This window comes from Sphaeramia orbicularis, chromosome 16 (assembly GCF_902148855.1).
Source record: "Sphaeramia orbicularis chromosome 16, fSphaOr1.1, whole genome shotgun sequence".
Taxonomy (NCBI): domain Eukaryota; kingdom Metazoa; phylum Chordata; class Actinopteri; order Kurtiformes; family Apogonidae; genus Sphaeramia; species Sphaeramia orbicularis.
Window position 1 is genome coordinate 20,450,393 of NC_043972.1, and position 27,440 is coordinate 20,477,832.

A 27,440-nucleotide genomic window follows, 5' to 3' on the forward strand; every position below is an offset into this window, starting at 1 on the left:
TGATTAAGTAGTATTATTACTACTATGCACTGACCTAATGGTTAATTTGAATTTATCCGACAGAGTAAACACCTATTTTATGCCTATTTTAACTTATCTTTACATGTAGTTTGATCATTTAAAAACTTCTTGCTCTGTAACTCGATAAATAAGGTGTAAAAAAGCCAAGTAATAGCCAGGTTAAATTCAAAGTCATTATATTTTCTGTTTGGCAGTAAAATAACTCAAAAAAGGATCTATATTTTTACATTATTTTTGCATTTATTTTGAAAGCACTTCCGCTCCTCGGTTACTAAGCAACTCGCACAGGTTTGCCAGGGCTAGTTAGCCGTAATGCTAGCAGAACGAATAGCAAAAAAAACACACAGAAAGATAAAACATGGACGATGACGACCTGGATGAACTGCTGGATGAAGTGGAGAAAAAGTTCTGCAGAAACGTTTCCGTCTGTTCTTCAGCTCGAGCAGAGTCTAACGAGGACAGAAAAGACAAAAAACACAGGTAAACAAACGAAGCTAATTCAGATAGTTAGCCACAAGCTAGCGTCTATTGAAACTGTAGCATGGTAAGTGTTACATGTGTGCACTGTAACATTCAATTAAAGGGATTTTATTGGTCTTAAAATAGTACATCATCAGTCTCATTAAAAATTATATGAAGTTTGCTTCTCAGATACATCTGCAGCCCTGGATTTAAGAGTATTAATGCGAAACACATTTCTGCATTTGAATACAGTCATACCTACCCTGACATAGAGGTCAGGGTAGTATTTCACAAAATTTTCACACAATTTCACAGGGTCTTATTCACAGTATTTTATCCTTCTTCTTACCTCAAACATATGGCGAAAATGTCCCACATTTGGGTTTTGAAGGGAGCATATAAGCTCAGCTAAGTTAAATTCATGCATGTGCCCAAATTCACCATAGTGTATGCTCCATACATTTTAACTGATTCTCAAAATTTGGCAAAGAAACTGTGAATTTATGCACAGTCCCATCCATTACATTTGTGTGAGTGTTCAGATTTGTGTTGTAAAGGTTCAGGTGACTGATACTGAAAGGTAATCTTACATTTATGTATAATGCCCATTTAACTTTAAAAAAAACAGACCTGGTTCTGTTCATCTGTCATTCTGATCATGCATTAAAGTCCTCAAAATATGTTAAAAGCAGTATAACGCTAATCAAAGACAGAAGTATACATACAAGAATTATTAAAACCATTAAATCCACAGATGCAAAATTAAAAAATAGGCAAATTGTTAATGAGTCATAAATGATAAAAGTTGAACTCCTCATAGGTCTTCAAAATCAGAAAATGTTCAAAAAATATTATACAAACACTACAGTACAGTCTGAACTTTTAATACTGTTTTGCTCATCACTTCAGTCCTGTTGCTTCCAAAAGCATTTACCTTAATTTGTGATTTCTCCTCTGATTCAGTGCCACAAAACAAAACAGGACAATGAGCAGCGACACTGAGGATATCGACAGCTTTTTGGAGGAATTATTAGAGGAAGACTACAGTGATTCCACTTCACCAAAGGTGAGTATGTACCTTTACATCTAACATACTGAGTCTTCAGACATAATAATCTCCTATGAGCCTTATGCGTGCATCAATGCACAATCTGTACTGAAGTATTTTTGAATCTACTCAACTACTTAGTAAGAGTTTTTTTCTGTAACAAGAGCTTTAAATTAACTGAAAGTCCAGCAATGCATATTTTACTTTTCTTCTCAGTTATCCAAGATAATTGATATTCAAGCCCTTTTCCTAAATAAGATCCTTTGTCATTATAGTCATACTGTTACAATAAGAAATTCGATACTGTGAACAGAGTTAAATTGTAACTTCTGAACAAAATACCAGGAGTTTAAGATGTTTGTCATGTGCTCCTTTATCTTTCTCTCAGCCTGAACAGTTTCCAAAAGGAGATGAAATGGTTAAGAAGCTTTCTACTCAGTCTGGAGGAAGAAAGTAAGTCATTCTGAACATTGAATTTGTAGATGGGAAAAAAATAATTACAGAATAACTCCATGAAGGAAGCAAAGGCAGAAAATGTACTCAACAATTAACTTGACTCATTCACTGCTGAACCCTGTTGAATAGTTTTACAGCTCTTGCAATATGAGTCACGATTTTAATGTCTGCATTTCATTTTCACTTAAAGAAAAGATCTGCCAAGCAATCAAGTTCTGTGATCTTTCAAGAAATTGAGTTGTAGGCATCAAAGTTGTTCATTTCTAATCATATGTGGTGATACACTTGACTTTTATCAAATAGGATTTAGTTGGTAAAATTGAAAAGATGAAAACATTTCTTATCTTTACTGTGAACGTGTATGGGTTCCAGATATTGGTTATTAGTTTGTTGATTACAAATGCTCGATACTGGTTCTGAAAAACATATTAGTTAATCCTTTACATATTGATTCAGTAGAAACTATAATGAGTTTACTGAAGTTATGAACAGTATTACTTTTCTATACAACATTAATGTGATTATAGTAATGTTTGTGATGTGTTACCTTGAATACATGTATTAAATGTCACATACTCATCATCAGTAAATGCTCTTTTCATTTGTTGAATGTCTGCATTAAATTAAGGGCTTGTACCATTCTGTTTAGTCTGTCATTTGCATACGTAGGAGTGAATAATTGAAGCTCACTGTGGTTTCAGATGTTGTCCTGTTTTTATCGGTGGGAGTTCTGTCACAAATGGAGTAGGAACCGCCACGTCCAAGAGGTGAATAAATCAGTTATTCTCCGTTGTGTTTGGTTTATTCGTTTTTCACATGCACCAAGCTGCAATCAATCCAGTTTTCCCATCATAGTTTTCATATTTATTTGATTCTGGAGGAAGGGGTTTGTGGTGTTTTAACTGCTTTAGTAGAGTTTAGCTGAATGCCCAGTGACCATAGTGTGACTGTTGAGCTGATGTCATGAAATGATTAATTCATCAACAGTGTTAGTTTATGCTTAGTTTTAGTGATAATATTAAGCAAATATTTAGCACTTAGCACATTTTCAGTATGTGTCATATCTCAGAAAAAACTGAATAATTTTGTTTTTTCTAATAATGATACTTGTAATTTTGGGAAACACATTTTTTGGGGCATTATAGACCATAAGATGATTTTTATTCTAATTAACAGAAATATTTGTAATGCAATATATGAAAAATCCTCTACACCAGACTCTCCATTACACAAACAATGCACAAATCACCACTATATACTATATATATATAGTAGTTTAATGAATATCACAGATCAGCCTTGTATTGTAGAAAATATTGTCAGTTGACCAGAATGTAAAGACTTTTTTTTTTTTTTTTTTTTTTTTTTTTTACAATTTAATCAAAATAATTTAACCTCTTTTTTTCTCTGTCTAAATATTAAAAAATAAAGTTTAGTCTGATGTAAGTTCTCCAACATTCATTTATTTAATTATTTATTTAATTTAATTATTCCTTTCAGGCACAATAGTTGTTCCATTTTCGTTTTCTTTTTTTTGTCTTGTTTTGTTTTTTTGTCCTAAGTTTTGTATTATGTTTGTGTTTGAAATAAATTAAACTTAAAAAAATAAATAAATAAACTTTTACATTATTTGTTTTTACTCATTTCACAAGAGGAAGATTTGTCTCTATAAGAAACAATAACAAGCCTGCGGTCTGTACTGATAGGTCATGTGACCAGCTGAGGTGTACGTCATGTGACTTCCGGGTGCTGACATTTGACGACTGTGAGTGGGACTCGTCATGTGATTACCTGTTCCTCAGGTGAGACTCGCTGCAGGAGGAATACTTCTGCACATGAAAACAGCAGCACATATGTGGTTTTTCTGAGGCTTGAGCTTCTTTTACTTCCACAGTATGAAGATTAAAACCTCTTATTAAAAATAATGTGACCAACGAAGCCAAAAAAACACATCAAATCTGAGCATGTATTTGAGCACTAAGGCTTTAAGGGTGGACATAACAGATGTAGTGATGCTTCTGTTTGTGTGTTCTAGTGCTGGATGGTGTTAAATGGATGTGTGACTCACCCAGCTGATACATGACATGTTACACTCATGTACCTGATGTTTTTCCGTTTGATCAGAAGGGGGCAGTGTTGGAGTTTGGTTCTCATTTTTACCTGGCACTGTTCAACATCCACAGAAATTAAGCAAATGGAGCGAAGACCAGACACCTGTCACCTGTCAGAGGCTGAGGACTGTTACTGAATCTACACAACCATGATTTGAGAATGGTTTTACATTTTAAAAGACATTAAAAAGCCTAAAAAAAACAGATCAGTCCATTCTTAGCCCCTGGTTTGATTAGTCTTTTTATTTTATTCAGATGCTTCTCTCTACGTCTCTGAATCTAGCACATAAGGTGTACATTCAGTGATTTCATCCTTTTTTTTTCTACTTTTATTCTGTCGTTAATAGCTTTTATTCAGCCATCTTTCCTTTTTCCTCTTTCATTACTGTCATTTACATGATGTTTTGATGTTTTGTCTTTGTGCTGCATTTATTCTGCTTTTCCTGTTTGTTCACCATATGTATGTATTTATTTAATCTTTTGGACAATTTGTGATTTCCAGTCTTTTTTAACATCTTTTGCTACTGCTTGTTTTTGTTCATTTTATCCATCTTGCTTTTTATTCAGGTTTTACAGTACTCATTCTGTTATTATAATACCTTTTTCCTGTTTTTCCTTTGTCTTTTGTCTATAATAGTCAAGAGGCTCGACCTCAATTTGTTTTCTAATTTACTTTTCAAATGGATTGGACAGATTGTGGTATTGCTTTCCAAACTTTCCTGCTGAACTAATATTTATGTTTATGTTTATGTTTACGCATTTGGCAGACGCTTTTTTCCAAAGCGACTTACAGGGGAAACCAATTAAATCACTCAATCAATCAAATTTTATTTATATAGCGCCAGATCACAAAGTTATCTCTTGACATTTTATATATCGAGTTGGTCAAAACCAGACTCTAAGTCAATTCTACAGAAACCCAACAGAATCCTCCAGGAGCAAACACTTGTGACTGGTGACAGTGGCGAGGAAAAACTTCCCTTTAACAGGCAGAAACCTCGAGCAGACCCAGACTCCTGGAGGATGGCCGTCTGCCTTGACCAGTTGGGGTTAAAGAGAGAGGGTAGAGAAGGGGAAAAAGAGAGAGCGATAGAGATAGGGACTGGGGGAGAGGGGGAGAAGGGGGGAGTAGGGGGAGACACATGGAGGCGGTTGAGGATAAGTGAGTGGTGATGATGAGGGCAGGGAAGAGGCCGGACCACCGCAGCAGGTCCAGAGATAATCGTGAAAGAATCTGTGGTTGTCCTGGGAAAAACCTTATTAGAATATTTAAAATGGAATGTTTGAAAGTGCTAGGATAGGAGGTGCTCTCGGAAGAGCTGGGTCTTCAGGAGCTTCTTGAAGATAGGCAGGGATGACTCTGTTCTTGTAGCACTTGGTAGAGCGTTCCACCAACGTGGAACGACCCATGAAAAGAGCCTGGATTGTCTTGTACAAGGTCTGGGGACCACCAGACTACGTTCCCCAGACGAGCGGAGTGGTCGTGGGGCGACATAAGCTAATATTTGTTTTAAATGACCTATTTAAAAGACAAGAGAATGCTCCACAGTAGTAAACACTGCACTGTCAAAACTTTTTGGGGACATGTTGCTGCCGTGAAACTCCAAAACCCCTTTTTTTTGTTTTGTTTTTTTTTTGTTTTTTTGTGCTGAAAAAGTTGCATTTTCCCACTTTTACTCCTTCATTTCCTTTTTTGTTCTATTATGATGAGTTTCACAGTAGAACATAGAAAACAGATCTCATAAATATTGCGTTCTATTTGTATTTACATTGTACGCAGCGTTCTTTCTCATTAGGATTGTACGTTTTGTCCAAGAGGTGAGAAAATTGTGTTTCAGATTGTGGATCAGGATTCATCATATGACCTTTTAAGGTGGAATCACATGCTCATATAATGATCAAAGAGTTTAGACGTGCAGACTACAGTACCCACAACACTCATTTATCACACTTTGTCTTGACATGTTTCATTCACCTTCAATTATCATTTATTATATTCATTATCTTTTATCATATTCATCTTTTGCTCCGCAGTGGTGAACATGGCCCTGTCACAACTTTTTAGGGACATGTCGCTGCCATGAAACTCCCAAACTACTTTTTTTTCTTGAAATGATGCATTTTCTCACTTTTAACACTTCATTTAACTTTTTGTTTTTGTTCTATTAAGATGAGTTTCACAATGGAACATGGAAAGGAAATCTCATAAATGTCGGTTTATGAGATTGCAAATCATTGCATTATGTTTATATTTACATTTTACACAATGTTCCTTCTTATTAGGATTGTACATTTTCTACAAGACGTGAGAAAATTGTGATTTGATCATGGGTTAGGATTGTGTCTCAGTAGATCTTATAAGGTGAAATCAGAGGCTCGTATAATTTAGAGTTTAGATTTGCAGACTAAACTAAACACAACACTTATTTATCAAACTTAGTCTTGACTAGGGCTGTGTATTGGCAAGAATCTGGCGATACGATACAAATCACAATACTGGGATCATGATACAATATATCACAATATGTCATGATACTGTTAAAAAGGCAATTTTTTTTGTTTATTTCGTGTTTTTAAATGATTATTTCCTTGAAGAATTGAATTACAGCAGAAATATGCACAAATACTAAACACATTTTTATTTGATCTCAACAGGATCTAATGCTACATCACAAAATTTTCCTCCGTTAAAACTTAAATTCTGTTTTACAGACATTACAGTTTAAGATCCTGTTCAAATGTTCATTCTATTAGTTCAGAACTAACATCATAACATTATTTTTTGTGGAATTCCAAAAAAGGAACTAACATTATTTAATAAAAGACTGTTAAATAATAAATAATTTAGAAACAAAAAAACAAAAATGAACCTCCACAATATCTACATTTGAATAAATACCTAAAAATATCAATACATTCATTCATTCATTTTCTGAACCCGCTTTATCCTCACTAGGGTCACGGGGGTCGCTTGAAGCCTAGCCCAGCTACATAGGGGCGAAGGCAGGGTAGACCCTGGACAAGTCGCCAGTTCATCGCAGGGCAATATCGATACAGTACTTTTTAATATCGTGAAATAAAATATCGAGATATATTGCAGAACTGATATTTTCTTACACCCCTAGTCTTGACATCTTTTATTATATTCATCATTCATTATTATTTTCATCTTTTATCCATAACTTTTACACATATTGTCCTTTTTTTTTCTCAAATCAGAAATAAAAAGTGATTTTTTTCCGGTCTGTCCTGAGCTTAACTTTATTCTCTTGGTGATTATTCTGCCGTCTGTTTGCAGGAACAACATGCCAGACTGTCAGAAGCTCAAATCCAAGCTGAAGAAGAGGAGGGCTTTCCGCTCGTACTGCTGTCAGTGCAGCTGGTTTTCCACGTCGGAGGTGACGGATCTCAGAGAGCGCCCTCTGCTCAGATGGGTCTGCGGTAAACACCACGACTGACTCAAGAAGAACTGGGCCAAAAACAGGACGTTAGAGACAGAAACACCTCAGATATGAAGTGAACACGCTCTCCGTCTGTTTTAACAGCTTTCACACATAACAGGAAGTCGCAGCTCTGGACGTGGAATCTGTGAGTGAGACGAGGCTTCCATCTCATGTACATCAACAGGATGCTTTATGAGCTGTGAAAAACTGCACGTTACCTGTAACACCATCTTTACATCCAATATACACTTCAGTTTCTATTTTTCCTCTTGGCAAGACCTGATACAAGTACATGAATGATGATGTCAGTGGATGTGAGAGTGGTTTCTAGTCTAGAAGCATTGAATTTTTCCATGGTGTTGGTTCACTGTGGATGAATCCTTGTCAAAGTCAAGGTCGTGTTTATTTATACAGCACATTTAAAACTCCCCAAACAGCCTAAAGAGCTGTAGAAAGATAGAAGTGCATTACATAATATGGTCAAATAGTAAAAGTAAGAATAAAAATGGAAAACAGAGATGAGAAAAAACCAAAAAAAAATTGATGTGGTTTCATTTGCGATGCTAAACCATCTACAGGACAAAAAGTATACAACGTGCAAACTTTACAAGGGCATTATCGATTTGACATATATATTTTTACATTTCATAGATAGGCTGTCCTTTAAGAAATAACAGTGGTCATAAGGGGAAATGAAAAAAGTACAACTGGGGTGACTACAGTGAATATGCTTGTGTTAATTGGTGAAATATTTTTATCCATTTTTATTTGGCGATAGCAACTTTTCCACTGCCTGGCTCAAATAAATCAGTCACAATCAATGATCCAAATACATTCACACTGAAGCTAAAAACAACAATGAAAGACACAATATTTCCTGCACAATCATGAAGATAGTATACTGAACAACTAAAGAAACGCAAGTATGTTTCGGTATTGGTTTATATGGGAGTTTTATTATGAATATTGGTTTCATATGAGATATTTATATCCAGCTGTGAAATTTACAGTGGCAGTACATTGAATTGTGTCCATGGGCACTGAGTTGATGGTCACGGAGATGGGCCAAGCGAATATGGCGATCCTGATTACGGGTGGTCACACGTGGTCTTCCGGATCTTGGTCTGTCCCGAGTGGTCCCTGTGTCACGGAGTCGTGTCCTCAGCCTACTGATGGTGGACTCGTGCACTTGCAGACGTCTGGCAACGTTGCGAGCCGTTAAACCAGCATCAAGCATACCAATGGCGCGTTCTCTTAGATTATCGTTAAGGCGAGGCATCGTGGTAATGCAGTAACTTTTGAATCTTACCATTTCTTTTTATAGCCCCCGGATAAACAAAGGGAATTGCCACTCCCATTTGTTGCTCCCACTACCATATCACTCAAAACGTACCGCACCTCCAATACTTTGTACACGTGCTCAACACCACTCGTGGTCGTGATTGCCTGCAAACACACGCTCCAATGGTTACAACTCACTTATTTTAATGTGTATCTCAGTTGACAACTCAACAGGACAGCTGAACTCTTGCCTAAATTAACAACCAAAACTTGTGTTTCTTTTGTTGTTCAGTATATTTTAATGTAGCTTAATTCAAAACATAGCAAATTTATTTTAACTTGTGAACTTAGAGCGACTTAAGTCACTCAGTACGACTCATTAAAATGTCACATCCACACTGGCCTTGGAGTACGTTTGTACTCTTGTATGAAATGTTTCCACTGATTTTGAAATTCAGCCAAATATGTAATACTAGCACATTCCCACGGGTCATATTAATACCGGTATCTAGAGACTGAAGTTAGTAAATACGTCCTGTTTTTAACTTCATTTCCCATCATGCAGCATGGTCCTGTGCTTTCCATCAACCGTTATGGGCAACGCAATGTGATTGTAAGACTGTTGTATTCCAAAATGACTAATATCTCCCAGAATATTGGTCCTATCAACTTGCCGAGATATTTAATGTGTAGATGGGACTATTCCTCAACTGTAGGTACCAAATTGGCCAGTTAAAAACATCTCAATTTCTCAGAACTGTGCAGATACACACACACACACACACACACACACACACACACACACACACAGACGCTCTGAGACCTTCCAGTAATATGATATAAATAAATGTTTTATTTCCGTAGTTTCCCCGTCAGTGGTTTCACACCCTCTTTCTACATTAAAATGAATATATAACATTTCTAAATTACATTAAGATAGTGTTTTCAACCTTGTTTCAACCACGTGGGGTCGCTTGAAATTCAAATGGGGTCGCCTGAAATTTCAAGTAATAAATAGTAAAAGAAAACCAAAAAACTTACTCACAAAAAATATATGGTGAGTTGACAAACAATCCCAATACGTAAAAGACATGACAAACTGTGAAGCTGAAACTGAAGCACTGTGGTTCTGTTTATCTTTCAAATGTTCATTGTGGTCAGTTTCAGATGCTGCAGCTCTTTCATAATTCATAGTTTGAGTTCTTGTTTGTTCAGTATTAATTGTCAGCCTTGTAAATCCAAGCTGGACTGACTGTACATATCCTGACCAAGGAAAATAAAATTCTCACTTTGTGCAGTCATCTACACCTGGATTTACTGCCTCCGTCCATAATAATATACATTATATAGACCAAATGTCGTCTAAAATTAAAGTTTATTTGCAACATAGTATAGCAAACTATTACATGATCAAAAATAAATACATTTTAGCAAAAAAAAAAAAAAAAAGTCTCAGTTTTCAATGACTGGGGTCCCCAGAAATTTGTGATGTTAAAATGGGGTCATGAGACAAAAAAAGTTGGGAACCACTGCATTAAGAGAATATACGTCTCTAAATTTTGTGTGATTGATTTTATCGTGTTCACTCACTCATTGTGTGTGTTTTGGGCTTTTATTGTGAATGGTAACAACAGAAGTGGGTGATCTGCAGCATGGGACAAATGATATATTTTATTATTGTTTTCACTGAAAAATAAAATACATAGTGTTTATTTAGATCAGAGGGAGAAGCAATTCTCTGTATTTTTTAGAGCAAAAACTAAATGTAAGACAAATAAGAAATCATTATAGAGGAGGAAACTATATTAATATCTGCTTTGTTGATATTGTCTTTGGATGTTTTGATGTGTGGGAGTTTGAGGTTCTTATTGTCAGTTTATTACTTCGGTTAATGGAGAAACAGAAAGGAGGATGGACTGAAGCCATTAATATGAGTTCAAGTTTATGCTTTATTTACATTATTTCCCTTCCGTCAGACAGACCTTTCAGATGGGAACTGAAGCTGGTATACATCCATCAGCCATAACATTTTGACACTGGCAGGGGAAGTGGTAGTTATTTTGATCATTTCATTCCAATGGGACCTGTCAATGAGCGAAATATATTAAACAGCAAGCTCAAGTGTATTTATATAGCACATTTAAAACAATGCAAAGGGCCAAAAGTGCTGTTCAAAGCTGCAGATAGAAATGCAAAATATGCTAAAGCTAGTAAGATAAGAATAAGTACAAAATATGCTAAATCTGATAAAAACGGATACACTGTCATAGATAAATGGCATCTAAAACACAACCAGAAGATAAAACGAATAAGTCACACGCTTGTATAAAAAGTCAGTGCAAATAGATGTGTCTTTAAAAGAGATTAAAATGCTCAATGAACAAGTAAAATATAGTCCTCAAAGCTGATGTTTTGAAAAAATAATGAGAAAATATGGCATAATTAAAAGGAAACCTCTTTCTTATTCTGAAAAAATATTGTAATTAATAGAGAATGTGTAATTAAGAGGGAAAAAATATCACAATTATGAGAAAAAAAGTCATTATTCATCATCATTGCATGGAAAAACATACAGATTTTTTCCATAAAAATAGAACTGTATTGTATTTTTCCAACCCTGTACTTTTATTCATCCTATTTTCTTGCATCTTCTCATATTTTTATGTAAAATAGTGCTTGTCAATTGATAACTAGGTTTACATTTCCTCATAATTTTTTAAAATAAAGTGTGATAATTCATTTTACGGTGTGATTCATATTTGTGCAGATGCAGTATATAATGAACCAAACTGCTTTAAATCCCATTCAGTCCTGTAGAAGGCGTTTTGATGCTCACGTGTAGTTCTAGTTTCCTTCCTCTGATAGATGTTGATTATATATTGGTACTTGTGGATTATTTTCTTCCGTCTGTTCTTGTTGATTTGTGAGTCATGTTAACATTTTGTTGTGCTTCGTTTCACCTCCATCCTGCTGATAAATGATCTGAACCTGCTGGGATCCCATCAGCGGGAGATGTTTGTCACACAATTATCATATGTGAACAAAACCACCCTCACATCTCTGTTATGGGGAAAACTCAGCGGCTGATAATGAAACACAGAGCTGCGTGTTTTACATCGTCTCAGCGGAGGAGGATTACGTTTATTTACTCTACAGGAAGGCCTTTAGTTTAACTTCACGGCACAAAATTAACTTTATTCTTCATTTATTTAATTATTTTGAAATCACAGCCGGAGTGCATGTGTGTTTTTATTATTCCTGTTGTTTTTCTCCTGTGCAGGACCATGAATATCTGCAGAAGACGCTGTTATCTCTTTATTTCTGTCTCTTTTATTTAATACTTTCTCTTCTCTTTATATCCCACTTCATAGCCATGTACAAAGAAACAGCTCGGCTTCATTCTTCTTCTTCTTCTTTTTTTTTTTTTAACCTCTTTTTAATTATGTACTCGGTGATTAATTTTTTTCAAGTACAGAAAGTAAAAAGGACAGAAGGAGCAAACATAAGGGAAGTCACATACAGCAGCTGATACATAGAATAATGAGGAAATGCCTCAATTTGTTCCTTTGTTTTTCTAATTTTTTGGTTTTTCTGAGCTGCACGTACTTCACCTATTCTCAAAAATGTAATACAACTGACAAAGAGGCCAATGTTTTGCTGCTAGGTGTTTTAGTCTACAGTTAAACAACTGTTCAGATCTTTTGATTAGTTGTTGTAGTTGTTAAAAAGACAAAAGTAAATGCTCTGATTCCAGTGACGGTAAACGCGGGTGCTTGAAATCCTTAAAAATGCTTGAATTTCAATGTGTTTTCAAGGTCCAGAAAGTGCTCTTGCAATTCTAACTCTGTGATGTGATTTATTATTTATTTTTTAATATTAACTCTACCAGGTTAGATGCTAAGCCAGAGAGGTGATACATTTACAGGGTGGGGAAGCAAAATTTACAATCTTTTGAGGCAGGGATTGAAAGACAGTGTATGACCAATTAGTTTATTGAAAGTCATGAGAATTTATTTGCCACAAGAAAATTTACGTAATAGAAAATGTTTTTATTCTATGTGTCCTCCTTCTTTCTCAATAACTGCCTTCACACGCTTCCTGAAACTTGCGCAAGTGTTCCTCAAATATTCGGGTGACAACTTCTCCCATTCTTCTTTAATAGTATCTTCCAGACTTTCTCATAATAGTTTTGCTCATAGTCATTGTCTTCTTTCCATTATAAACAGTCTTTATGGACACTCCAACTATTTTTGAAATCTCCTTTGGTGTGACGAGTGCATTCAGCAAATCACACACTCTTTGACGTTTGCTTTCCTGATTACTCATATGGGCAAAAGTTTCTGAAAAGGTATGGATAATAGTGTTAGGTATGATTATGACATCAATATATGTTGGGTTTCAAAACAATTGACGTTGTGCCTGCTGAGAAAAAACAACTAAATGTTTATTGTAAATTTTGCTTCCCCACCCTGTAGAAAAATAAAACTTTATGTCAACAAAGAAAATTAGCAGGTGTTCTCAGGTCGACTCCAGGTACATTTTATCTTAATCTTTTGCCTGAAGATTGCACTTCTCCTTTAATTTCTAAACTTTTTGCTATTATGAAACATAATTTTAGATGTTTATAGCATAGTGCAATTTACATCATTGTGATAAAAAGTGAAAAAAAACAATCCTGAGTATATTCCTGTAGATATTTTACCTGAGCAATAAGGTGCTGTGCTGGAAAAATTTGAAAATGACCCTTAAAAGTGCTTGAATTTGACCTTGAAAAATGTGTACGAACCCTGAGTAAATTGAAAACCTTTGGATTCTGGATCAAACAAGACATTCAAGGGCACTGTGATGGGTTTTTGAGAAATATCTGTATTTTCTGTCTCATTTTCTCTATTATATCTTGCGCTCACTCTTTGTGGGTGATTCTAATCTCACATTTGTGAAGATTCTTAAAATTATTTTCTTTTATTACAGTTACACTGCGTCTCCAATGTGTCGCAGTTTATTATTCAGTACCAAAGTAGTATTTTACACCATTTAATTACTATCATTTGTCAGCAGTAAATAATTCAAGGAAGTTTATTTAAAAAAAAAAAAAAAAAAATTAAACAGAGTCTTTAACCAGATTCTTATTCCTTATAATAGTTTCCAACTAAATATGAGAAAAATGAAGTCAGTGTAGTGCTTTGAAATAAAATCACAATGTTAAATTAATGCTTACATGCTGCTGTGATGTGATAATTGTATATATTATATTTTGTATGCTAATAAGATAAACAGTAATATGTTCTGACTTGCATAAATAAAATGAGATTTGTTTCACATTTCTTATTAAAAGTGTAATAGTAATGAATTTACATCCTCGAAAAATAACTGAAAATCCCAGCAGGCGTGGCCAAATGTTTTTACTCTTTGCATAAATGTATGTTAAGATGTTCCTAATTGTCCTTCAATGTGTCTCAAAAGACATAAAAAGGGGAAAATATGTGTATGCGACAGAATTTTTGAAGTTGCGTAATAATATTGAAAATCCGCCGATGCCTTAAATGAAGCTTCACACACACAGACACATACACCATTTGCTTTGTTGACAGTGAATCAAGAGCAGAAATTCACCAGATTTGTACTTTAAAACTTGGAACAGGAACTGTATGGAACATGTGACCTGGTCAGTCCTGGATTACAGATGGACAGGACTGAACAGGAGGAGGAAGAAGAGGAGGAGGAGGAGGAAAAACAACAGCCTGAGCGAAGGATGGAGCCTTGTGTATCATCGGCTGAATCCCTCAGTAAGTCTGACGGGAAAATCACACACAATTAAAATCAAATAAATTCTGTAAAACTATAAGGTCTTCAATGAGGTCTAAAGTTCACTTTTTATTATTTATCCACAAACTGTAACTGAAACTTAACGTCTTATGGTTTAGAAATAGTTCTCACATGGCTATATCAACTAAAAACTCATAATTATCCTGATTTTTCCAGACATTTCAGTGGAGTAAAATGTGGAATGATGAGATGTAATGGAGTAAAGTTTTAAAATAGTGGCAAATACCCATTTTCCTCAAAATACTACTTAATACATGTAGCCTACTTAGTTTATTATAGATTGATTAAATGTCATAAGTAGCTACAGACTATTGAAATATTAAAAAAGCTAAAAACCTGTAGATGGGTCAAGTCACGTGGTTATGTAGGGAGTGCCCGACTACATTTTATACTGTAATTCAAAAAGTATTTAAGATAGAGACATGAATAATACATCATTTTAAAGGTATTAACCAGTACTTGAAGCTCATAAAAAGAAACAAAAGATATAATTCCATCTTTTGCCATAAAAATTTGAAAAACTGCATGGTTATGTAGGGAACAAAAATTAACATCTACATTTTTCCTTTTTTTCTAAATGTTTTAAAAGTGCAATTGGAAGTGTCTCCTAATTATAAAAATTTGCTGAGATGTTCTTTAAGGTGTCTATTTTGATAAACTATGGATGCATTTAAATTTTTTTTTAAATATAACTATGACTTATGGCAAGAGTTTTGAAGAATGGAATGGTTATGTAGGGAAAGAAAAGACAGGTATACAGTTTTAATAGTTTATTCAAGCACTTGGTGACAAATTTATACATTTTTATACATATTTCTGGCTAGATATACAAAAGATACGTATTAGCTGTAGAAAAAGATTCATTAAGCACATTTAACCCTTTCATGCACGGTGGTCACTACAGTGGACAGTTATTCTACAGCTGTTCTCTTGTATATTCATGAGTTTTGTTGGTTTATTTGCATTTCAGCCAACACAGTGGATGCTTATGCATCATCCCATACACTGACATTCATACCATAACTGTAACTTTGCTGTTCTTGATAAACCTGATCTGCAGTTACATGTTTTGTTTTGTTTTGTTTTGTTTTTTTTTACTGTAAATCAATTGCTAATTGCTATTAGATTGTAACACTTTTTTTTTTTTTTTTTGGTATTATCTCCATGAAATGAATAATAACTTGTATTAGAGTGTGGTAAATTGTGAGAAAACATCTGATTAGCAGCATTAAGAATGTTTTTATTGCATAGTTTTCCATATCACTTTCTGATATTAGGTTTCTAATACATGTTTCTTTGCTTCAAAAATTAAATACATGGAGTGGCCATTTTTCTAACTTCTTAAAAAAAAAAAAACTTGATTGCATTGTTTTTTTTTCATGCCTAAAAAGGAATAAAAACACTTAGGAAAAATATATTGGGTAAGGATATCATAATTCATGCATGAAAGGGTTAATCTACATCATTTTTTTTTTTTTTTTTTTTACCTTTTTTCAAACGCCAAGTATAGAATAGGAACCAGTAGAACCTCCTGTCCAGCAGGTGGCGATAAAGACTTTACACCTGCACAATAAAACACCATAGAATAAGAAATACAGGAAGTAAACGTTCTACTATGATGTGGATCTGAAACATGGAGGAGGATTTAGATAATATTCTAGATGACTGGTTCATCGAGTCTATAAAGATGTGAGTAAAAGTTTAGAAACTTTTATATGCAAATAGAAATGTACGACTAGCATGCGAACATGCTAATTGACTGTGGAAACTGAACTCCGCTTAAAAACCTGCAGTTTCAACAATTTTTTTTACCAAAAAAATGTATCTCATTGAGTAATATTATAATAATGCATTTTTTTGTTTAGGGTGATCTGTTTTTTTCAATTCGGCTCAACCCAAATACGTTAAATGTTAACTTTGGTAAGTTTTAAACCAGCAGTTTGTGTCCTCCAATCTGAAGTTTTAGTGACAGGACACGGCTAATGCAGCGCCTTTACACTATAGAAATACATGATTAAGACACGTTTATTCAACAAATATTCTTTTCCCAGTGAATCACATTAAAGCCGAATTAAAAAATAATCTGCAGTGAGTGAGAAACTACAGTAATACTTCAGAGTTAAGATGTGAATTTTTATAAGTGATGTGTTATGTGACAAATATCAACATCATTAAACGGAGTCTGGTGGCAAGATGAAAGCACTGGAGAAGAAAGGAAGAAGTGTGGTTTATTTTGACTCTTTTTAATATTAGATGAGTAGAATAGACTGATGTTGGATACTGTTTTTATGGTGTTTTACAGTTACAAAGATCTTCATGTATATCAACTGGAAAATCCCACTCAGGTCCTCGAGTGGACCTCAGGAAGGAGTGAGTACATTTATAGGAAAATAGAAAATGGATCATCCCTGAAAATATGCACTGACTTTAACCCTTTCATACACACTGGTCACTACAGTGGACAGTTATTCTACGGCTGTTCTCTTGTATATTCATGGGTTTTGTTGTTTTAGTTTCATATCAGTCAACACAGTGGACACTTCTGCACCATCCCATAATACACTGACATTCATACCATTACTGTAACTTTGCTGATCTTGATAAACCTGATCTGCACTAACATGTTTGAGTGTAAATCCATTGGTAGTTGTTATTATTAGACTGTAATTAATAGTTTTCTTAAACAAAAATGTTTTTTTTTTTTATTTACATATCTCCATGAAGTGAGTAATAACTAGTATTACAGTGTGATAAAATGAGAGAAAACATCAGATTAACTGCATTAAAAACTGTTTTTATTTCACAGTTTTCACACAGTTTATCACTTTCTGTTATTGTGTTTTAAATACACGTTTCTTTGCTTCAAAAATTAGCTGAGTGGACAATTTTGTAACTCCATAAAAAAATAGGTACATTGGAAAAAAAAAAAAAATCATCACATAGTTTTTTTCATGCCTAAAGAGGAATAAAAAATCTTTACTAAGGTTCTCACAATTCATGCATCAAAGGGTTAATTCACTTTTACTCCAGTTCTGAGCTTAAATACAAAATTGAGATCATTTTTGTTTGAGTATTTTTCATTTCCTGCAGCTTTTCCTGAACCTCATTTTAGTTTTTACTCCAGTGTGAATATGTTGACGGCGGATATTTCTGATAAACTGAAGGATGACGTTCAAAACACTTCTACTCTCATAACTAGTATTAAATTATGATGAAATGTGAGAAAACATCAGATTAGCTGCATTAAAACGGTTTTTATTTCATAGTTTTCACACAGTTTATTGCTTCCTCTTATTGCGTTTTAAATACATGTTTCTTTGCTTCAAAAATTAGCTGAGTGGACATTTTTGTAAGTTCATAAAAAGTAGGTTCATTGAAAAAAAATCAATCTTATTGTTTTTTGTTTTTTTTTATGCCTAAAGAGGAATAAAAACACTTGACTAAGGTTCTCATAATTCATGCTCCAAAGGGTTAATGTCCCTGTTACTCATAATCATTAAAATAAACCATGTATTTATTACAGAATTGTCTTTATCATTTAAACAGACAGTATACAGAAAACCTGCTGTTTTGTATTTTACACAACTATTTATTTATGTGTTCAAACTTCAATTTTATCAAGTCGTCATTGCATCTTTATCAACTTTAACTAAAATTGTCAACCATGAGAGGATAAAGACATTTAAATATTCTTTTTTTATGCATAATTAGAGGGTAAATGGCCTCTTTTTATTTAAATCAGGTGGAAATATAATTATTTTTGGCCATTTTCAGTTTATTTTGTGTCCTAAAAACTAAACATGTAAAAGAATGATAAAAAACAGATATTCCGAAGCCAAATTGCTGACATGACTCCGGGAGAGACCAAAATCCTGATCCAGATGTTATCAGCCCTTATGCATTTTTGTATTTCTGTATTTACCTGCTCTTTTGTCCACAGATGTTTGTGTCGCCGGCTACACCTCATCATCTAAAAATGAAATCTTGGAGCTTCATCTGCCACTGAAACTGTTGGCTGATAAAAATAAGGTAAACTGTCGAGGTGATGGTCAAAGTGTTTCCTTTTTACTTTTATTAAACAAGTATACAAGTGTACAGGGTGGGGAAGCAAAATTTACAATGAACACTTAGTTGTTTTTTCTCAGCAGGCACTACGTCAATTGTTTTGAAACCAAACATATATTGATGTCATAATCATGTCTAACACTATTATCCATAGCTTTTCAGAAACTTTTGCCCATATGAGTAATCAGGAAAGCAAACGTCAAAGAGTGTGTGATTTGCTGAATGCACTCGTCACACCAAAGGAGATTTCAAAAACAGTTGGAGTGTCCATAAAGACTGTTTATAATGGAAAGAAGACAATGACTATGAGCAAAACTATTACGAGAAAGTCTGGAAGATACTATTAAAGAAGAATGGGAGAAGTTGTCACCTGAATATTTGAGGAACATTTGCGCAAGTTTCAGGAAGCGTGTGAAGGCAGTTATTGAGAAAGAAGGAGGACACATAGAATAAAAACATTTTCTATTATGTAAATTTTCTTGTGGCAAATAAATTCTCATGACTTTCAATAAACTAACTGGTCATACACTGTCTTTCAATCCCTGCCTCAAAATATTGTAAATTTTGCTTCCCCACCCTATACAGTTTTTGTCTAGTATGCTGGGGAGCAAGAAAATATAAAACAAATAAATGAATAACTACAGAGAAAAACACATTAATTATCTCATCTAAAAGAGTACTAGATAAAGCAATAAGAAAAAAAGTACAGCAATAAAACACGGTTGACATAAAATTTACACGCATTCATATTTAGAAGAGATACATTGTTTAAAAATTTACACTCGGCTCTACTTGTTTTCAGAATTTTGACTCATGGATATAAAATGTGGTCCTGATAATTTTGTTTACCAATTAGAATTGAGATTTGAGCTTCTTGTCTAATCTTTAGTGTAAATTAAAAAAAAAAAAAAAACTTGTGGAAAAAGCAAATAATTATAGCTGAATTAATCCATTCTCACAACAAAAAACTGCTGTTAAAGCTTCTGTAGGGACAGATTAGTTGGATAAAACCTGTCGAGGATTAAATGGAATCTCTTTGCCACTGAGGAAGAGGAACTAAGGACAACGCTGACAATTGCCTTATTTTTATCCTTAATATATAATGGAAAAACGACTTTTATCAGTATATATGAAGCAGTAATAGTGAATTTACTGTTTTTCCTTGAAGAATAAGGTCACTGATTAATTAAACCCTGAAGGGACAGTATTAAGGACACAGATATCATAATTTTAATATAACACAGGATGATTCTAAAGCTGAACGTCTTGGTCCAATAATGTTTTAGCAGTAAAATATAATTACTAAACCATTATTGAAAGAAAATTACACTGAGTCAAATGCCCTAAGGTTGTGTGTTGCTTCTTCAGATTTAACACAGATATGACACTTCTGTTGGCCGTGTTGTGTTCAGGGTCTCTGTGCTGAACGGGATTTTAAAGTGGTCCATGGTGGGTTTGCAGACGGTCCGGTTCGCCGTCTCAGACACATCCCAGGAACAAGGTGAGCTTCAACTTTTATATTAACCTTTTTCATTTACAGTATGAGTTTAGTAAAGATATAATTTTTACATATTAGATTGTAGATTCATTAGAGGCACTGCAACTGTTTCACTTCGGAGGATTTTCTTTTCTTTCTAAATGGACTGTTTGTTTATTTAGAGAAAGCAGCTAGAAAACACTCTTTTTGGTAACAGGCATTTTGTACTATTTTCAGCTTTAAAGAACACGTTATTATATGTTGGAGTTGATAAATGAATATGTTTGTAGGCAAAATCAGGCCTTCATAATATTTTATTCTATTTTCTTTTGATAGATTTTATGACGAGTTTAACATTTTTTTCAATTCAGAAACAGTAGGATGTCGTATAAATTTAAATACTAATGGTAAACGACAGTCCCATGAAGGTAGCATCCTCCTCTTCTGACATGTTGGTCGTCCATCTCTTCTACTTGTTCCTCTACATCTCATCTTTTCCATGACATATATATCTTTATCTGTATCTATCTGCTCCTTAACGCTTCAGGTGTCACCTCCTCATGAGCAAAATAATCAAGAAGATGAAGAAAATAACTAACAAACTGAACAAAAATGAAGAAACAATCAACAAAATGAGCAAAAATGAACAAAATAATAAAAAAAAAAAAAGTAAAACATAACCAGCAATAGGGATCATAATAAAGGAACAATCGACAAAATGAGCAGAATAATCAACAACAGGGACAATAATGAATGAAAATTTAAAACATAACCAACAATAGGGACAATAATAAGGAAATAGTTGACAAAATGAACAAAAATGAGCAGAATAATCAACAATAGGGACAATAATGAACAAAATATTTGCAAAATGAGCAAAATATTCAACACAAAGGGCAAGGATGAGGAAAATCATCCAAAAAGTTGACAAAAATGTAGTGAAAATGAGCAAAATAATCGACAAAATGAACCAAAATGAGCATAAATGAACAAAATAATTTAAAAAAAATGTAAAACATAACCAGCAATAGGGATCATAATAAAGGAACAGTCGACAAAATAAACAGAAATGAGCAGAATAATCAACAAAAGGGACAATAATAAACGAAAATTTAAAACATAATAATAACAATAGAGACAATAATAAGGAAACAGTTGACAAAATGAACAGAGATGAGCAGAATAATCAACAATAGGGACAATAATGAACAAAATATTTGCAAAATGAGCAAAATATTCAACACAAAGGGCAAGGATGAGGAAAATAATCCAAAAAGTTGATGAAAATGAGCAAAATAATCAACAAAATGAACAAATATTGAGGTCTACATTTTTACTTGTTGCCTAATATATTTAACCCACCGACTGGTCCCTTTGAAATTTAATAATTGATATTAATACCACTTCACCCGTCAGTGGTCAGAATATTTTCACTGATGGGTACATAACAGTGTTTTTTTTTAAATTAATTTCATATCCTAGGATCCTAAACATATGGGAATGAATGTAATCTGTGTGTAAACATTGTTTCTAGTGCTGTTGTTGTGTGATTAGTATATTTCCATGAATAAAAGTGTTGTTCATTTATCATTTTAAAGGTGTGCTGTTACAAATGATGGTCATAGCTCCAGTCTGCAGGTGTGGGATCTTGGCGGCGACGACAGCGGTGAGTTTATATTTACCTGAACCTCCTCTGTGTGAAATCACACATCAGCTTCAGGTAGGCAGACGGGTACAGGAACAGTGTAGGTGGTACAGTTTGTTCAAGACAGGCACAGATAGATCAGCCCTGATCAGAAAATAAGGTATTATTTCACTGACGGTTGCTGTTGTTTGATACATTTGTAAAGATTGATTTTGTTCTTATTCAAAGATACTATGATGAAGACCTAAAATATTCTAAAATGTTACCATTTTTAATGATGATTCCCATAAAAAGGAGAAAAAATAACAAAAAGAAACACACAATGAAAAGAAAATAACCATGGTAAATTGTTATTTTTAACATCTTATCAGTATTGGACCAGAATGTCCCAGTCACATCTCTAGTTTGTCGACTTAAAATGGCTTTTTTTTTCAGCCCACGTTTCCAAATGAACCCATGTACAATCATATGAAACAGAAAAGATCAACTGAAAACAATTTTGAGTATTTTAAAGTAAATGTGTTCTATTTGGCTGCCATTATAACAGGCTGCCTAGGGGTCTTCATGTTTTCTTTGCAATAAAAGTGTCAAAAAATGTATTTTTTGCCAGTTCTTTTGCACCTTTGTTTTCTGTAAGAACCAAACTTTCAATATCTGGCCATTAATGATCATGATTATAAATAATAAATGCTCAAAACAGTGTATTTTAGTAAAAAAGAAAAAAAACTGAATCGAGGTTTTAGCATATTTATTATCAGAAACAACTGTAAATGTCCATAACAAAACCTTTCAAGATTGCAGAAATAAACTTTCAACTATTTTACATCTGCTTGAACATACTTTTTGGTCTTGAACATTCAGTATCCATATTATGGCTTCATATATTTTGTTATTTCCAGGCGTTTTTTAGCCTGTGTGGAAGACTGCGAAACAGTTCCTTTCTACTTGTAATAAAGCCCCACAATGCTGCCATAATGTGTTATATAGTGTCGGAAAGCTCAGGACCTCAGCTTTCTGATGACGTTTGAATTTTATGGATAGAACAAACAGTTCAGGACTTACAGTAATTTGAATGTTGTGAAGTGTAAAATACAGCACTGGTGAGATTGCTGTCGTTAAAGGGTTAAACCAGTCATCAGTGTTTCAGAACTGATCAAATCCTGAACAGCAGTAAACCCTTTAATCCAGACTGTTTGTTTCTGTAGATCATCTATACAATGTTTTATTTCAGTCAACGGGGCTGTGTTGTAACATGAGGATGCTCTGCGTCATTATTCAGTTTTTGTGTCATCAGTGAGTCGCTTTGATTCTGTGCTCTGATTGGTCCGGCGTGTCTGTGCTGTTGCCCAATGACAGATGTGATCAGAAGGACAGGAAGTGTCGAGGGCGGGAGGACGGGTTCAGTCAGAGGCAGCAGAATCGCAGCTCGACCGTCATCTCAGCCGCAGGTTCTTCACGGAGCCCAGAGCGACGACGTCCGGCTGACGGAGATCACATCAGGACGGACCGTTTACAAATTAGGTAAACATTTAACCGTTTGTCGCAACGTGCACTGTGGGAATCGGAGCTCCACGCTGCTGCATTATGGCCGCAGTGGCAGCAAACATGGAAACAGCTTCATTGCCTCTTGGTACTGCAGCTGCGTGTAGCACCGCTTCCTACAATGCACGTTGTGATAAATTTCCGAAAATACCCATCTGTTTGTAAACAAATGGATTGTTTATGGTGGAGTAGACTTCGAAATTGTTCACCATGAGGGAAGAGAGTCAGGTGAGTAATCACAGAAAGACTAACAGATTCGTGATACTTAGGCCATGACTCTGGTTTTACAGATATGGTGAAAAATTGGTGACGAAAGTCATGCGCAGCTTTAAGCTGCTGTCGTAGTTCAGTTTTTGTATGTCTTTTAAGTCTGCACTCATATTTCCTGTATTTTCTTGTATCTGAGGAAAAGAGCATGAGACATAAATATGTTTGATCATTTGTACCCTGTAAAAACAAGAAAGCTAAAGGTGGCCAAAGACTTTTGCACAGTACTGTAAATGCTTGTATGTATGAAATAAATCTACATACATATAACTTGTAATATACATATGTTTATGCTTGTACATCAGCTCACGACATGGAGCACCTCCAGGAGGATTTATTAATATGTGACACTGTTTTGAAATGTATGAAAATCAGTCAATAATCCACATTTCCAGCCCTCTGGTCCTGAATGCTGTCAGTGTGTTCAGCTCCATGCTCTTCCTCATGCAGCCACTCATGTCCTCTGTCTCATTCCGTCCACAGAGGTGGATTCATCAGATGCTCTGAGTTCCCTTCAGTTTGTGACTGACAGCATTGTCGTCGCCGGCTGCTGTAAAGGCAGCATTTTAGTCGCTGATATTCGGTCGCCGGCTGCTCCTCAGGTTTGTCGTCCTCCTGCCTGATGATACTGGACACATTCTCAAACTGTCAAATCCGTTTGCAGCTATTTGACTAAACTGTTTTTATTCTGATTAGTGTAAATTTTTTTCCTTTATACTATGATGGGTTCATCAAATTAAGTTAGCCAATTGCAGTGTATCACAATGTACTGAATCACGGCCATAGTTTCCCGTGGGATTTCAGATGGTTCTGTCTGGATTCAAGCATTTTTACCAAGTTTGTAGAAGATTTATGCACACATTAACAAGTATATAAGTTCACATAAAACTGGACTATGAGTGCCATATTAAAGAAATACGTACCAAAAAATCTGAAAAACTGAAGCAGATGATATATAACATCCAAAAAGCATAGATAGATAGATAGATAGATAGATAGATAGATAGATAGATAGATAGATAGATAGATAGATAGATAGCAACAGCATGTGACACGGAAAAAATAGAAGAATAAACAAGAAAAGCACTCGGAGAGCACAGACGTCCACCAAGGCAGATCAGTCCCCCCCACCCCCTGATCACCACCAAAATTTAATCATTTGTTCCTTGTGCCAGTATCAACATTTCCTGAAAATTTCATCGAAATCCATCCATAACTTTTTGAGTTATCTTGCTAACAGACAGACGAACAAACAACCACCGATGAAAACATATTCTCCACTGTTCCTTAACGGAGGTAAAAAGAGAACAACAATAGTGAGCAAACACACAATACATAATAAATTTGAAGGAAAAAAAATGTGCATAATTAAACCGTAAAACTGTAATATGCAAAGTAAAATGTCATTAACTATTTGTAACTTTTTGGTTTCGGTGTTATAGGGAGAACCATGAAATCCCCTTGAATGTGGAACGTTCATGTGTTTATCTGAACATTGTTACTGATAAACAGTCACTGACGTTTGGTCACTGCTCCTCAGGTTTGTTGTCCTCCTGCCTCCTCAGCTGAGTCGGTTCTCTGGTGGACGGACGCTTCAGCGTCCAGCTCCAGGTTGATCCGTCTGTCCTCATGTGGTCAAGCCGTGGTGTCGGAGCTGAGGATGCTGGGAGGAGGGGCTGTGTGTCAGGCCCAGCTCGACATCCAGATGCGAGGCTCCGACTCTGAGGACGTCGTGGTGTCGTGGGCTCCAGCGCTGGATGACTGCATTGCTGTGTCCGGTCAGTTTGAACTGAAATCACAGCTGCTGTGTTTTTATTTGTACAGTTTCAGTAGAAACATAAAGTCTACTCAACCTGCAGCAGGACACATTCACGTGCTACAGTCAGGGTTGGAAGTCATATCTGTGATACAGAAATTTTTTTTAAAGGAGCAATTTTGTAATATTTCTACTTTTAAAACATTCAGAAATGAACTCAGTTGACATAACAAACATGTCAGTGTCTGGTAGAGATAATTATATATTTTTAACCTTTATTCAACATTTGAAAAAAATGACTCATTGAAATTAAAAATCTGTTTTGGAAAAGTGTCCTGGCCAAGACAGCAGCAGCAGGAGTTACAGAAAATATACATTTCAGCCATAGATGCACACTAAAAACATACATAAAACACTACCAATGACTGAAAGGATACTAAAAGTATACAACAGTGTTCCTTAAATGCATCTCAAAGCACAACTCAATTCAATCAGTTAGAAAAACATCTACATCCAGATTTATCTTTTTTTAAATCATTTAAAACGACTTGTCCCTTTTGCACATGCTCTGTTCCATCAAAGTCAAAACTGAATGTTTCAGCAAAATAATGAAACTCATCCAGGACATGACATGTTACAACTGTTAAATATTTAGATTAGTTTTTTTTCTTGTTAAGAAACAAAACCCCATCATTTGCATTTGTTTGTCTGATGAAGTTACACACTTTTGAAACACAAAAAAAATTTCTGCAAATATGTCCTGAATATTTGAGATTGTGTAAAATTTTAAACGTGTCCAAAAACTTTCCCCTTCTTTACACTGACATCAACAGACTCAGATTTTCGTATCTTTGGGCGCAGACACAGAACGTCACAGCTTTCTGGTAAAACGCTGCCCCCCTCTGGTGATGAGACCTTATGTTAGAATCTGAATGTTGACCTAAGGTGTTTTCCTCTCAGGGTTCAGTGGGGCAGTTCAGATCTACAACACGTCTTTGTGGAAGTCCGATCTGCAGGAAACCACGCCGCTGTTTCAACACAGAGGTCACATGGTGTCATCGCAGCAGCCTGATGGCGTCCTCACCACGGCTCACGCGTGGCATCCTGAACGTCCGCGAACGCTGCTGTCCGCTGCCTCAGACGGATCCGTTCATGTGTGGGACTGGGTCAACCAATCTGCTGCCGAATCGGGATCAGCTGACCCTCCCACCTGAAAACAGGAAGAGGACTGGAGCTCTGTTAGTCTCCACCGGTGAGTGTTTGGACTGGAAACCTGACTGACAAACTGAAAACATGCAGCTGCTCTAAAAAAGATGAAACTGAAAGAAAAGTGAAGAAAATGTTCACAAACTTGTTGCATATTGTGATAATGTATGGAATTTCAAACCGTTGTCAATTTTCGGCAGTTTGACTGAACTTTTTTTTTCTGTTTTCACACATTTGGTGTCGTTTCCTTTATACTCTGACTGTTTTATCAAATTAAATAAAAAAATTGCAGTATATCACAGTGTACTGAATCACAGCCATCCTTTCCCACAGGTTTTCAAAAGGTTCTGTCTGGATTCAAGAATTTCTCCTGAGTTTGCAGAGGATTTATGCGCACATTATACCATCAATTAATTGTGGACCATTAGTGCCATATAAAAAAATACATACAGAAAATCAGAAAAGCTGGAGCCGATGATATATTAACAACATCTAAAGAGCTGACTTCACTTTTTGGTTTAGGTGTTCCAGGGAAAACCTTGAAATCTCTTTAAATATGAAATATACTTTATATCTGAATAGTCTCATTTCTATGTCCCAAACTCACTTTCTGTGAAACTTTGCATCATTTATAAAGTTACTTAAAAACAAAAAGAAACAAGTAGTACCAGGCACATCAAACCCCGCCCCTTTCATGTATTGTAGCTTATTTTGGCATCGATCCAGCTGATGTCATCGTGTCTATGTGTGTGATGATGTCAGCATATCGTTTGCCTCTATATATGGGTCAAGTTTGAAGTAAATTGAAACAAAATTGATGTTTTTATAAACATT

The 27,440-nt window shown here is 35.0% G+C and overlaps 2 protein-coding genes and 1 long non-coding RNA gene across 3 annotated transcripts; all 3 read left to right on the forward strand.

The window, feature by feature from the left end:
• Nucleotides 1–306: 306 nt before the first annotated feature.
• cfap418 (cilia and flagella associated protein 418) lies at nt 307–8,694 on the forward strand. Its single transcript, XM_030157480.1, has 6 exons — nt 307–501; nt 1,447–1,549; nt 1,920–1,984; nt 2,689–2,754; nt 3,694–3,789; nt 7,397–8,694. Exons 1-6 carry the CDS (start codon nt 380–382, stop codon nt 7,554–7,556), a joined length of 612 nt encoding a protein of 203 aa, XP_030013340.1. The 5' UTR covers nt 307–379; the 3' UTR covers nt 7,557–8,694.
• Nucleotides 8,695–9,557: 863 nt separating this feature from the next.
• On the forward strand, nt 9,558–11,936 carry LOC115435215 (uncharacterized). Its single transcript, XR_003937671.1, has 2 exons — nt 9,558–9,761; nt 10,364–11,936. It is a non-coding gene; the product is annotated as an uncharacterized LOC115435215 (long non-coding RNA).
• A 4,307-nt stretch (nt 11,937–16,243) lies between these two features.
• wdr73 (WD repeat domain 73) lies at nt 16,244–27,039 on the forward strand. Its single transcript, XM_030157470.1, has 9 exons — nt 16,244–16,337; nt 16,951–17,018; nt 18,589–18,677; nt 20,126–20,214; nt 21,789–21,856; nt 23,192–23,356; nt 24,128–24,246; nt 25,185–25,422; nt 26,361–27,039. Exons 1-9 carry the CDS (start codon nt 16,282–16,284, stop codon nt 26,612–26,614), a joined length of 1,146 nt encoding a protein of 381 aa, XP_030013330.1. The 5' UTR covers nt 16,244–16,281; the 3' UTR covers nt 26,615–27,039.
• Nucleotides 27,040–27,440: the final 401 nt, after the last annotated feature.

Coding starts and splice junctions, on each gene's coding strand:
- cfap418 (XM_030157480.1), top strand. CDS start 380: ATGGACGATGACGACCTGGATGAACTGCTGGATGAAGTGGAGAAAAAG. Junction 502..1,446: donor AGAAAAGACAAAAAACACAG/GTAAACAAACGA, acceptor CCTCTGATTCAG/TGCCACAAAACAAAACAGGA. Junction 3,790..7,396: donor TGTGATTACCTGTTCCTCAG/GTGAGACTCGCT, acceptor GTCTGTTTGCAG/GAACAACATGCCAGACTGTC.
- wdr73 (XM_030157470.1), top strand. CDS start 16,282: ATGGAGGAGGATTTAGATAATATTCTAGATGACTGGTTCATCGAGTCT. Junction 17,019..18,588: donor CGAGTGGACCTCAGGAAGGA/GTGAGTACATTT, acceptor TTTTGTCCACAG/ATGTTTGTGTCGCCGGCTAC. Junction 25,423..26,360: donor TGACTGCATTGCTGTGTCCG/GTCAGTTTGAAC, acceptor TTTTCCTCTCAG/GGTTCAGTGGGGCAGTTCAG.